This window comes from Pogoniulus pusillus, chromosome 3 (assembly GCF_015220805.1).
Source record: "Pogoniulus pusillus isolate bPogPus1 chromosome 3, bPogPus1.pri, whole genome shotgun sequence".
NCBI lineage: Eukaryota > Metazoa > Chordata > Aves > Piciformes > Lybiidae > Pogoniulus > Pogoniulus pusillus.
The window spans coordinates 2,118,083-2,131,750 of record NC_087266.1 but is presented as its reverse complement, the minus strand read 5'-3'; the positions used below and the strand labels follow the sequence as shown (position 1 = coordinate 2,131,750).

Here is a 13,668-nt window from a genome sequence, read left to right as displayed (position 1 = left end):
CCAGCCCTCCTGAAAAGAAGACCCTGGAGGCATTGAGTCAGTGTGTTTCAATGGTTGTATGTGTACAGGCTGGGCCCAGAGTGGCTGAGAGCAGCCAGGCAGAGAGGGCCCTGGGGGTGCTGGCAGAGAGGAGATGAAGCTGAGGCAGCAGTGCCCAGGTGGGCAGCAGAGCCAATGGCATCCTGGGCTGGCTCAGGAGCAGTGTGGGCAGCAGGACAAGGGAGGTTCTTGTGCCCCTGTGCTCAGCACTGCTCAGGCTACCCCTGGAGTGCTGTGTCCAGCTGTGGGCTCCTGAATTGCAGAGAGCTGTTGAGGTGCTGGAAGGTGTTTGGAGCAGGGCAGCAAGGCTGGGGAGAGGCCTGGAGCAGAGCCCTGTGAGGAGAGGCTGAGGGAGCTGGGATTGGTTAGCCTGGAGAAGAGGAGGCTCAGGGGAGACCTTATTGCTGTCTACAGCTACCTGAGGGGAGGTTGTGGCCAGGAGCTCTCTTCTCTCAGGAGGCCAGCACCAGAATGAGAGGACACAGCCTCAGGCTGTGCCAGGGGAAATTTAGGCTGGAGGTGAGGAGAAAGTTCTTCACTGAGAGAGTCATTGGACACTGGAATGGGCTGCCCGGGGAGGTGGTGGAGTCGCCGTCCCTGGAGCTGTTCAAGGCAGGACTGGATGTGGCACTTGGTGCCATGGTCTGGCCTTGAGCTCTGTGGTAAAGGGTTGGACTTGATGATCTGTGAGGTGTCTTCCAACCTTGGTGATACTGTGATCTTCAGGGATGGCAACTCCACCTACCTGGGCAGTCCATTCCAGCCCCTAATCACCTTTGCTGTGAGGCAGTGATTCCTAATATGTTTCTTCATCTTCCAATTCCTCTCCTAAGAAGTGGTATCAATATTCCATGAATGAATATGGCCATGGTGGACCAGAGTGGAATTAAATCAGATGGCTCTCTTTGTTCATTTCTTCCCTTCCTAAGGGAAAGGACAGTGCAGCTGACAAAGCTAAACTCCTGGGCTTCAGAGTCACCTTGCCCACCTTCCTTCCTCTGCTGATATCATAGAATGGTTTAGATTGGAAGGTACCTTTAAAGTCACCTAGTCCAACCCCCTTGCCCTTGGGTGAGAAACTCATGCTTCTAGATTTCCCCTGCCATGTAGATTTTAGTGTGTGTGTCTGTGTGGTGGGGAGGGTTGGTGGATGGTGGTGCTGGGAGAACATCCTGTGTTGAAGGGTCTCATGCTGTGAACATGTGAATCAAGCACGTTTAGAATCACAGAATCAGTCAGGGTTGGAAGGGACCACAAGGTTCAGCTCCTATGAGGAGAGGCTGAGGGAGCTGGGCCTGTTTAGCCTGGAGAAGAGGAGGCTCAGGGGTGATCTTATTACTGTCTACAACTACCTGAAGGGGCATTGTAGCCAGGTGGGGGGTGGCCTCTTCTCCCAGGCAACCAGCAATAGAACAAGGGGACACAGCCTCAAGTTGTGCCAGGGTAGGTCTAGGCTGGATATTAGGAAGAAGTTCTTCACAGAGAGAGTGATTGGCATTGGAATGGGCTGCCCAGGGAGGTGGTGGAGGCACCGTCCCTGGGGGTCTTCAAGAAAAGCCTGGATGAGGCACTTAGTGCCATGGTCTGGTTGATTGGTTAGGGCTGGGTGCTAGGTTGGACTGGATGATCTTGGAGCTCTCTTCCAACCTGGTTGATTCTATGATTCTATACTTCCAACCCTCCTGCCATGGGCAGGGACACCCTACCCTAGATCAGGACACCCCACCCTGGATGATTTAGCTTGGCCAAAGATGAGATGTGGCACAGATGGCCTTGCAGCTCAGCTTTTCCCTGCAGACCACGTCAGAGTGATGGCTGTGCTTGTGTTGTGCAGGCACCTGTAGTATTTTGGGGTGAGAAGAGGAGGCCATAGCTGCCTGTGCTGGTGTGGTTTAGTGCTCAGCTCTGAGTCACTGCAACCAGCTCCTGCCTCCACTTGTCTCACTACTGTGTGGTGTGACTTTAGAATCGTAGAATCAGGCAGGATTGGAAGGCACCACAAGGAGCAGCCAGTTCCAACCCCCTGCCATGCCCAGGGACACCCTACCCTAGAGCAGGCTGCTCACAGCCTCAGCCAGCCTGGCCTCAAACACCTCCAGCCATGGGGCCTCAACCACCTCCCTGGGCAACCCAGTCCAGGGTCTCTCCATTCTCACTCTGAAGAAGTTCCTTGGCATGAGCTGTAAGCTGACTGTGCAGGGATTGCATCTTGTTGATTAATAGCCTTGCTCAGAGTTGTATCCCCTCGATCCAGCAGCACAAGTGAGGTCTTTATTCCTCTGGTAGCAGCATGGAGTCCTGGCTCAGAAAAAGAGCAGAATCCATTCCTGTCTTGGGAACCATCAGCACAATTAATTCTGTTTGAATTGCAGTGTTAAAATTGTCAGAGATGCTCAGGCCTGCAAACACTGCCTGGGTTTAATTACAAGGATGGTTTTTAAGCAGCTTTGGACACAGATAATTTGTGCTTCTCTCTTGGTTTCTGTCACTGCCTCAGTAATGAGTTGTCAACAAGTTCAAATGAAGAGAGCTTTCATTCTGTGTGGCTTAAAGCTCTCAGAGGAGGAGAGGTAGCTGCTTTGGGAGAGGGTGCAATAGTGGGTAAAATAAGGATGAAAAAGGGGAAGTTTCTTCTTTTCTGGGTGTTGGTAAGGTCAAAGTTTCTCCTTTCTGGGGTGTTCTTAGGGTGAAGATCACAACTGCAGCCTCCGCAAGAGGGAGCATCCAGCAGGTGATTGTTGGTGTAGAGAATGGCTGAGCTCTGGCAGTGCATCCAAGCACTGCTCTCAGCAGCCAAAGGGAGACTTCTGGAGCCTGTAGCTAGGTGGTGGCTAATCCCTTCACTGGGCTGGGGCAAGCAAGCTGAGTGTTTTTCAGAACAGGACCCCTGGCTTTTGCAGGGATCCAGTGTGACAGAGGGAACACTGTGCTGAGGGTGTTCCCTGGGCTCCCAGTCCTGTTCAGCATCTTTAGTGATGATCTGGAGCAGGGGATTGAGTCCTGCATCAGTGAGTTTGCAGATGACAGCAAGCTAGGGGCAGCTGTGGAGCTGTTGGAGGGTAGCAGAGCCCTGCAGAGGGAGCTGGCCAGGCTGGATGGGTGGGCAGAGGCCAAGGGGATGAGATTGAACAAGGCCAAGTGCAGGGTTCTGCACTTTGGCCACAACAACCCCAAGCAGCACTAGAGGCTGGGGCCAGAGTGGCTGAGAGCAGCCAGGCAGAGAGGGCCCTGGGGGTGCTGGCAGAGAGGAGCTGAAGCTGAGACAGCAGTGCCCAGGTGGGCAGCAGAGCCAATGGCATCCTGGGCTGGCTCAGGAGCAGTGTGGGCAGCAGGACAAGGGAGGTTCTTGTGCCCCTGTGCTCAGCCCTGCTCAGGCCACCCCTGGAGTGCTGTGTCCAGTTGTGGGCTCCTGAATTGCAGAGAGCTGTTGAGGTGCTGGAAGGTGTTTGGAGCAGGGCAGCAAGGCTGGGGAGGGGCCTGGAGCACAGCCCTGTGAGGAGAGGCTGAGGGAGCTGGGGGGGTGCAGCCTGCAGCAGAGGAGGCTCAGGGCAGAGCTGATTGCTGCCTGCAGCTGCCTGCAGGGAGGCTGTAGCCAGGTGGGGTTGGGCTCTGCTGCCAGGCAAGCAGCAAGAGAAGAAGGGGACAAAGCCTGAAGCTGTGGCAGGGCAGGTCTAGGCTGGATGTTGTTAGGAAGTTGCTGGCAGAGAGAGTGATTGGCACTGGAATGGGCTGCCCAGGGAGGTGGTGGAGTGGCCGTGGCTGGAGGTGTTGCAGCCAAGCCTGGCTGGGGCACTTAGTGCCATGGTCTGGTTGGTTGGGCAGGGCTGGGTGCTAGGTTGGGCTGGCTGAGCTTGGAGCTCTCTTCCAACCTGCTTCATTCTATGATTAAGCTTTAGATTTTCCCAGAGAAGTGGGAAGTGCAACATCCAGTCCCAGGAAGAGAGCAATTCTTTAAAGCAGCTCTGTGCCTTCTCCTGGCAGTGCCTGTGAGCTGCACAAAGGCACTCAGGCTTGCTGTCCAGAGCTCTGATCTGGGTGAAGCTGACTGCAAAGGGACCTCATTTCAAAGGCTCTCTTGTGTCCTTTGCTAGCACGTACAAGGACAGTGTCAGAGACATTACTGCTCTGCCTGTAATGGCTAAGGACAAGGGCTCAACAGATTATTGGGCTTGCTTCTTTCACTCCCCCCTCCCCTCTGTGTGCTTTTTCTTGGAGATGAGGAATTAGTACTCCTGATAATTATTATCCTTTGTGCCCACAACCCCAACTGACCTAGGCACTTTGGGAGAGTCTAGGCAGAATTTTCAAGCTATTTTTGGATGCTGGAAGGCTTTGCAGTGGTCTGGGAATGTGAAATGATGGATTATTGACATGATAGAGCCCTGGACTGAGGCTCCATTGTGCTAGGTGCTGAATGCACACAGAACAATGCGACTGCGTTTGCCCTCTGTGCCATGAAATTGGAGCAGAGGCAGCTCCCAACCCCTCTTCTCCTGATATATTTATACATGCTCAGTCTATCCTATCACAGATCTGCTTTTGAGTAGCAGATGAAGTACAAGGGAAGGTCAGGTTTGTGTGGTGGACATTTGATTCATGGTTCAAAAGGCAGAGCACAGCAAAGAGGGTATGGGTGGCTGGATGAAAAAGAGTTGTTCACGCTTGGAGCTGAGCAAGTGGCTGGAGGTATTTTTAGCTGGGTCTTTGGCCAGTGTTGCATTACCACTACCAGATGAGTTGTGTTTATTGTGCTCCTTTGATCACTTGGCCAACAGGACATCTGCTTAGTTTCCCTTTGCCAGGGTCCTGGGCTTGTGGTGAAGTTCTCACAGTTATTTGGATCTATCTTTCCCCTTCACTGTTAGCTTGAGGAATGAATTGTTCCTCCTCTCCCTCCAGATAAGATTTTGCTTGGGGGGGTTGGGGTTTATTTTCCCCCTCTCCCTCCAGATAAGAATTTGCTTGGGGGGTTGGGGTTTCTTTTCCCCTTCACTCAAGGGGCAGGCAGGCCAATTCAGCCTGACACCAGTGATGCTCTCTATAGGCTATCACAAAGCCCTTATTCTTGCTGTTGTTGAGCACCTCTTGACAGTCCATGAAGTTCATAGAAGCATAGAATGTTTCAGGAGACCTTTAAAGTTCATCTAGGCCAACCCCCCTGCAGTGAGCAGAGACATCTTTAACTAGAGCAGGTTTGGAGAGCCCCATCCAACCTGACATGGAATCACAGCATCATAGAATCAACCAGGTTGGAAGAGAGCTCCAAGCTCATCCAGTCCAACCTAGCACCCAGCCCTATCCAGTCAACCAGACCATGGCACTAAGTACCTGGAAACGTGGAATGTTACCAGGGATGGGGCTTCTACCACCTCTTTGGTCTGTGTTTCACCACCTTCAGTGTAAAAAAAGTCTTCCTTCTATCTAGTCAGAATCTCTCTGTTTTAGTTTAAAATCTGAATCTCTCCACTTTAGTTTAATATCATCAGCCCTTGTCCTATTTTGTAGAAGCATAGAATCAGTCAGAGTTGGAAGGGAGCACAAGGAGCAGCCAGTGCCAACCCCCTGCCATGCCCAGAGACACCCTGCCCTAGAGCAGGCTACACACAGCCTCAGCCAGCCTGGCATGAAAGACTGCCAGGGATGGGGCCTCAACCACCTCCCTGAGCAACCCACTCCAGCCTCTCACCACTCTCCTGCTCAACAACTTCCTCCTCACATCCATCCCTGACAGCCTGAAAAGTCCCTCCCCAGCTTTTTTGGAGCCCCCTTCAGCTGCTGGAAGGCCACAAGAAGGTCCCCTGGGAGCCTCCTCTGCTCCAGCCTGCACAGCCCCAACTCTTTCAGGCTGTGCTCACAGCAGAGCTGCTGCTATCCTCTCAGCATCCTCCTGGACCTGCTCTGGACACTCTCCTTTAAACCCTCTTGTAATAGTGGCCAGGCTGTGTGCAGTCTGCTCTAGGCTAGGGTGTCCCTGGGCATGGCAGGGGGGCTGGAACTGGCTGGTCCTTGTGGTCCTTTCCAACCCTGACTGATTCCATGCATCTCCTGTTTCCCACTGCAAGGCAACCTCCATGGCCTGGCAAGCCAAAGCTTTTGACCACTTCTGCCTTAACCACTGAACAGTTTTGGCCAAGTGACTCATTGTTTCATGTTTGTTGTTTGGATTGCTATAGCAGTGGAGGCTCTTAAGGTTTTGGATCCAAGAGGTTGTTGTGCCAGGTGTTGTATGAACATGGAAAAAGCAACACAACACAAAAAAGGGCTTCTGAGCAAGAATGTGCATTGCTGTGTGACCCAAGACAACAGATGGCTGCAGATGGGAGAGCAAAAGGAACTGATGAGGTAACACTGACCTGTGCAGTGAGTAATAGTCTTGGTCCATCACTTCTCTAAACATTGCTGAGGTTTTATAGATGCTATAGCAAAGGGCAATGTGAAGGACTGCAGAAGTTTACAGTAACATTGCACCGAGCAGGGAAAGCAGCAGGGGGAAATGAGACATGCTCAGAATGATCACAGAGTCATACAGTGGTGGGGGTTGGAAAGGCCCTCTGGAGATTGAGTCCTATCCCCCTGCCAGAGCAGGATTACCCAGGGCAGGTCACACAGGAATCACAGGATCCCAGGCTCACAGGATGTTAGGGGTTGGAAGAGACCCAAGGAGATCATCCAGTCCAACCCCTCTGCCAGAGCAGCACCACACAATCTAACACAGATCACACAGGAACACATCAAGACAGGCCTGGAAAGGCTCCAGAGAAGGAGACTCCACAACCTCTCTGGGCAGCCTGTGCCAGGGCTCTGGGACCCTTCCAGGCAAGAAGTTCCCCCTTGTGTCAAGCTGAAACCTCCTGAGCTGCAGCTTCCATCCATTGCTGCTTGTCCTATCCCAGGGAGCAGTGAGCAGAGCCTGTACCCCCCTCCTGGCAGCCCTCAGATACTTAGAGAGGATTTGATCAATGTTTCTAAGTCTTCTCCAGACTAAGCAGCCCCAGGGCCCTCAGCCTCTCCTCATCAGGCAGTGCCCTCCAGTCCCCTCATCATCCTCCTAGCCCTCTGCTGGACCCTCTCCAGCAGATCCCTGTCCCTCTGCAACTGGGGAGCCCAAAACTGAAGGCAGTGCTCGAGATGAGGTCTCAGCAGGGCAGAGCAGAGGGACAGGAGAACCTCCCTTGATCTGCTGGACACACTCTGCTTAATACACCCCAGGATCCCATTGGCCTATTGGCCCCAGGGCACATTGCTGTGCCATGGGGAACTTGTTAGCCACCAGGACCCCCAGCTCCCTCTCCACAGGGCTGCTCTCCAGCAGTCACCTCCCAGCCTGTCCTGCTGCAGTTTATTATCCCTCCCCAGATGCAGGACTCTGCACTTGTCCTTGCTGAGCTTCATCTGGTCCCTCTGTGCCCAGGGCTCTCTGGATGGCAGCAGAGCCTCCAGGTCTATCAGCCAAGCCTCCCAGCTTGGTGTCAGCAGCAAACCTGCTGAGCAGCCTCTGTCTGTCTGTGCCCTTATCAATGTCTTTGATGAAGATGCTGAACAGGACTGGCCCCAGCACTGATCCCTGGGGGACACCACTGGTCACAGCTCTCCAGCTGGACCTGGCACCATTGATCACCACCCTCTGAACTCTATCTTGTAAGGAATTCCTAACCCACCTCACAGTCTGCTCTTCCATCCCACACTTCCTTAGCTTGCTCACTAAAATGCCATGAGAGATGGTGTCAAAGGCCTTGCTAAGGTCGAGGTAGACTACATCCACTGCTCTCCCTGAATCTGGAATGCATCCAGATGAACCTTGAACGTCTCTAGAGGAGGAGATTCCACAACCTCTTTGGGCAGCCTGTTCCACTGCTCCATCACTGTTACAGTGACACATATTGTTCCTTATGTTGAAGTGGAACTTCTGTGTTCTAGTTTATATCCATTGCCCCTTGTCCTATCACAAGACACCACTGAAAAGAGACTGTCCCCTTCTTCTTGACTCACCATTCCAGTGTTTATAAACATCCATAAGATCTCCTCTCAGTCTTCTCCAGACTAAACAGCCTCATCTCTCAGCCTTAATGATGCTGAAGGAAAGATATTTGCTGCCAAATCTGGTGAGCATCATAAATGTTGTGGTCATGAGCCCAGTCCTGTTCAGTATCTTTAGTGATGATCTGGAGCAGGGAATTGAGTCCAGCAGCAGTGAGTTTGCAGATGGCACCAAGCTAGGAGCAGCTGTAGAGCTGTTGGAGGGTAGGAGAGCCCTGCAAAGGGCCCTGGCCAGGCTGGATGGGAGGGCAGAGGCCAAGGGGATGAGAGTGAACAAGGCCAAGTGCAGGGTTCTACACTTTGGCCACAACAACCCCAAGCAGCACTGCAGGCTGGGGCCAGAGTGGCTGAGAGCAGCCAGGCAGAGAGGGAGCTGGGGGTGCTGGTAGAGAGGAGCTGAAGCTGAGGCAGCAGTGCCCAGGTGGGCAGCAGAGGCAATGGCATCCTGGGCTGGCTCAGGAGCAGTGTGGGCAGCAGGACAAGGGAGGTTCTTGTGCCCCTGTGCTCAGCACTGCTCAGGCCACCCCTGGAGTGCTGTGTCGAGTTGTGGGCTCCTGAATTGCAGAGAGCTGTTGAGGTGCTGGAAGGTGTTTGGAGCAGGGCAGCAAGGCTGGGGAGGGGCCTGGAGCAGAGCCCTGTGAGGAGAGGCTGAGGGAGCTGGGGGTGTGCAGCCTGCAGCAGAGGAGGCTCAGGGCAGAGCTCATTGCTGTCTGCAGCTGCCTGCAGGGAGGCTGTAGCCAGGTGGGGTTGGGCTCTGCTGCCAGGCAAGCAGCAAGAGAAGAAGGGGACAGAGTCTGAAGCTGTGTCAGGGCAGGTCTAGGCTGGATGTTGTTAGGAAGTTGCTGGCAGAGAGAGTGATTGGCATTGGAATGGGCTGCCCAGGGAGGTGGTGGAGTGGCCGTGGCTGGAGGTGTTGCAGCCAAGCCTGGCTGGGGCACTTAGTGCCATGGTCTGGTTGGTTGGGCAGGGCTGGGTGCTAGGTTGGGCTGGATGAGCTTGGAGCTCTCTGCCAACCTGATTAATTCTGTGATTCTATGTATGAGAGAGTACAGATATGGGAGTAAAGTAAGGACAAAAAGTGGATTTGTTGTAGCAAGGAAAGCTGAGCCAACAGGAAGAAGAAACCTGCAGTCAGGCTGTGTATTGAGTCTGGACCTGGAACTTTCCTCTGCCATGTTTACTCCAGGCAAAAGAAAGTGCTGTTTCTTTGGATCATAACCTTTTACCATCATGTGACAGCAGGGAGCAGATGAGGGAAGCTGAATCTGTGTGTTCCTTTCTTTGCAGTGCAGATGCCTCCGTAAGGGGCAAAGGGAAAGTGCTGCTCTTTATAGTGTCCTTTGTTTAAACTGCAGTGTAACTAAATTACTCTCTGCAGAAACTTCAGTGAACATCCTCTTTATGTTGGAGGCTTGCAGAGCAAGATGCAGGTCAAATGCCAGCCCCAGCAATTAGCACACATCCTTTCATGAGTGCTAAACTATGCTGAATCTCTGCTGATCAGGTTCTTCTTCCTATGTGCTGTCTGCAGCTACAAACAGTATCAAGCTAAAGAAGTCCTATGAGCACAGCCTGAAAGAGTTGGGGCTGTGCAGGCTGGAGCAGAGGAGGCTCCCAGGGGACTTTCTTGTGGCCTTGCAGCATCTGAAGGGGACTACAAAAAAGCTGGGGAGGGACTTTTGAGTGTGTGAGGGAGTGTCAGGAGTGGGGGGAATGGAGCAAAGGTGGAGGTGGGGAGAGTGAGGCTGGAGGTGAGGAGGAAGTTATTGAGCAGGAGAGTGGTGAGAGGCTGGACTGGGTTGCCCAGGGAGGTGGTTGAGGCCCCATGGCTGGAGGTGTTTGAGGCCAGGCTGGCTGAAGCTGTGTGCAGCCTGCTCTAGGGTAGGGTGTCCCTGGGCATGGCAGGGGGGTTGGCACTGGCTGCTTCTTGTGGTCCCCTCCAGCCCTGCCTGGTTCTGCGATTCTAAGTACCAAAGATAGAAGCTACCTGGTCCACTTCTGTTTTCTAAAGCAGCTTGCTCTCTCCTTGATCATAGTTTGCTTCTCATGCAGCATGAGAGGAAGCAGCTGTCACAGCATCTGTTTGGGAAGCTGTCACTGGACTGAGCATGTCCAGGAGCCCAAGTGCTCATTGGTCTTGCTGTAAAAGGTATTGCTTTGAGTGCAGGTCCCCCACAGTAAAACCAAAACTTCTAAAGCTGTGTTGCTGTTTAACAGGAAGGTGGCCACTAGGACAAGAGAGGTTCTTCTGCCCCTATGCTCAGCACTGCTCAGGCCACAGCTTGAGTGCTGTGTCCAGTTCTGGGCTCCTCCATTCAAGAGAGATGTTGATGTATTGGGAAGTGTCAAGAGAAGGGCAGCAAGGCTGAGGAGAGGCCTGGAGCACAGCCCTGTGAGGAGAGGCTGAGGGAGCTGGGGGTGTGCAGCCTGCAGCAGAGGAGGCTCAGGGCAGAGCTGATTGCTGCCTGCAGCTGCCTGCAGGGAGGCTGTAGCCAGGTGGGGTTGGGCTCTGCTGCCAGGCAAGCAGCAAGAGAAGAAGGGGACAAAGCCTGAAGCTGTGGCAGGGCAGGTCTAGGCTGGATGTTGTTAGGAAGTTGCTGGCAGAGAGAGTGATTGGCATTGGAATGGGCTGCCCAGGGAGGTGGTGGAGTGGCCATGGCTGGAGGTGTTGCAGCCAAGCCTGGCTGGGGCACTTAGTGCCATGGTCTGGTTGGTTGGGCAGGGCTGGGTGCTAGGTTGGACTGGCTGAGCTTGGAGCTCTCTTCCAACCCAGTTGATTCTCTGACTCCATGAAGTGGGGAGTTAAGCAGGTTGTATCCTGTGTCACACTGCATGACGTGGCTGCAGAACAGGAGGTGATGTGTTTAAGTCAACTCTCCAGAAGCTTGCTGGAGAAGTAGCTTCCAAATAGGAAATGAATTGGTTGCTTCGGCATGAAACGCGATCCCAGATGTGCTCTGTGACCTTTTAGCTGAACCGTTGTCAGCTGCGTGGAAGGAGCCCAACTGCATCTCGAAGGCTCTTTCAGCAGTAGTCTTTGGTCTTGCCGCTAGAGGGCGACTGCAATCCGTGCGCCGCGCAGCCTGCGGCAGTGCCGCCCCGGCCCCGCTCGCTGCATCACCTCCTGCCCCGCGGCTCTGCACAGGGTCCTGCTCCCTTCCGTGGAGCTGTGGGGTGTCACAGCAGCCGTAAGGGTCAGGCACTGCCGGCAAGCAAATGTGAAGCACATGGAGAGGCTGAGTGGTGTGATGTCTGTGTGCTTCTGCACTGATCTCGCTGGGATGTGGCCATGCTGAAGTGAGTTCAGAGCAGGGCCAGGAGGATGCTGAGAGGCTGCAGCAGCTCTGCTGTGAGCACAGCCTGAAAGAGTTGGGGCTGTGCAGGCTGCAGCAGAGGAGGCTCCCAGGGGACCTTCTTGTGGCCTTGCAGAATCTGAAGGGGGCTCCAAAAAAGCTGGGGAGGGACTTTTTAGGATGTCAGGGAGTGTCAGGAGTGGGGGGAATGGAGCAAAGGTGGAGGTGGGGAGAGTGAGGCTGGAGGTGAGGAGGAAGTTGTTGAGCAGGAGAGTGGTGAGAGGCTGGAGTGGGTTGCCCAGGGAGGTGGTTGAGGCCCCATGGCTGGAGGTGTTTGAGGCCAGGCTGGCTGAGGCTGTGTGCAGCCTGCTCTAGGGTAGGGTGTCCCTGGGCATGGCAGGGGGCTTGGAACTAAATGTTTTGTGTGGTCCCTTCCATGTGATTCTATGATTTGTGTCCCAAGCACAAGTGGTGCTCAGTGAAAGCTGAACAGCATTTTTGTGCAAGCTCTGTGAGTCATGGAGAGGTGTGAATAACCCCTCTGTGTGCCTGGGTGAAGGAATGGAAGCCTTCGGTGTAGTGTACTCAGCAGTGGCATTAAACTAGTCAAAAATTAAATGAAAATGGCCTGGAGCACAGCCCTGTGAGGAGAGGCTGAGGGAGCTGGGGGTGTGCAGCCTGCAGAAGAGGAGGCTCAGGGCAGAGCTCATTGCTGCCTGCAGGGAGGCTGTAGCCAGGTGGGGTTGGGCTCTGCTGCCAGGCAAGCAGCAAGAGAAGAAGGGGACAAAGCCTGAAGCTGTGGCAGGGCAGGTCTAGGCTGGATGTTGTTAGGAAGTTGCTGGCAGAGAGAGTGATTGGCATTGGAATGGGCTGCCCAGGGAGGTGGTGGAGTGGCTGTGGCTGGAGGTGTTGCAGCCAAGCCTGGCTGGGGCACTTAGTGCCATGGTCTGGTTGGTTGGGCAGGGCTGGGTGCTAGGTTGGGCTGGATGAGCTTGGAGCTCTCTGCCAACCTGTTTGATTCTACGATTCTAGCTCCTGGCTGTAAAGTGAGTGCTTTAGTTATGAGACCCATTTGTGTGCTGGGCCTGCCTTACCTGCTCCTTGTCATCTTGCAGGGCTTTCACTCACGTGTTTGCCTTTGGCCCGACCTTCCGAGCAGAAAACTCACAGAGCCGCCGGCACCTGGCAGAGTTCTATATGGTGGAGGCTGAGCTGTCCTTCACTGAAAGCCTCCAGGACATCATGCAGGTGGGTATTGCCAAGTGTGTATGCAGGATCACAGGCTCACAGGATGTTAGGGGTGGGAAGGGACCCAAGGAGATCATCCAGTCCAACCCCCCTGCCAGAGCAGGACAATGCTGTCTAACACAGATCACACAGGAACACATCCAGACAGGCCTTGAAAGACACCCAGACCTTCAAGATGCAGAGGCAGAACACACATCCAGACAGGCTGCAGAGAAGAAGAGGACCCCACAGCTGGTGCCAGAACTTCATCCTGCCTGAGCAGTGCCCCCTGCCCTCAACTGTGGTCACAACTCCTCTCGGGTTAGAGGTTGCACAAGGGCTTCCCAAGGATCAGGTTTTGCTCAGCAGAGACGAGACCACAGCAGGTATTTGGAAGGGAAAACATAAGTGCACACACAACCCTCATCTGAGTGGGAGGCTGCACAGTTGCTGTATTGCCAGGAGAAGTGTAAATGTGCTTGACTGGTGCTAAGGAAAGTGGCACTTTCCCCTTCAAAACCTTCAGCATCTCTCCAGTGACGCTAAGCAGTTTTAATCAGCATGTCACTTGGTGTGCTCTCTAAAGAGCTCCTTGAAAGCTACGTTGAAATCACAAGTAGAAACAACAGTTCCTGGCATTCACTGTTGGCTGTGAAAGAACTCCTTAGTCAGCTAGCTTTTGATTTTGCAGGATTGACCTCTCAGTTGCAGTCTAGCCACATGATGGATGCTAATACATCTCACTGGTCTCAGCATATAAGGCAGCTTATTCCCCTAAGACTTGTGAATAACCATCCACACACACTCTCATATATCAGATCAGCTCCAAGGAAATCTCTTGGAGAAATAGTTTTAAGAAGAAAAAGACCTGAGGCACTGGCTACAGAGTTGTAAAATAACATCCAGGTGGTGGCTTCTTCAGCCTGGGTCACACAGAGTCTGCTGAGTCAGAGCTGACATACTCTGTCTGTTGTGTGTCCTGCTTCTGCATCTTGAAGGTCTGGGTGGCACTGGGCTATGTAGAGTGACCTGTGGAGAATCTCTCTGCTCTGTCATTAGCAGCATCCTGCTC

At 53.5% G+C, this 13,668-nt stretch overlaps 1 protein-coding gene across 4 annotated transcripts in view; it reads left to right on the top strand.

The window, feature by feature from the left end:
- Positions 1–13,668, top strand: part of NARS2 (asparaginyl-tRNA synthetase 2, mitochondrial) — a 70,387-nt gene that overhangs the window by 31,724 nt on the left and 24,995 nt on the right. For 3 of the 4 annotated variants that reach the window (XM_064168872.1, XM_064168891.1, XM_064168881.1), the window contains one exon: positions 12,485–12,617. The exons of the other annotated variant lie outside the window; for it this stretch is intronic. In XM_064168872.1, the coding sequence (XP_064024942.1) occupies positions 12,485–12,617 (133 nt within the window). The remainder of the gene's footprint in view (positions 1–12,484; positions 12,618–13,668) is intronic. 4 annotated transcript variants of the gene reach the window in all.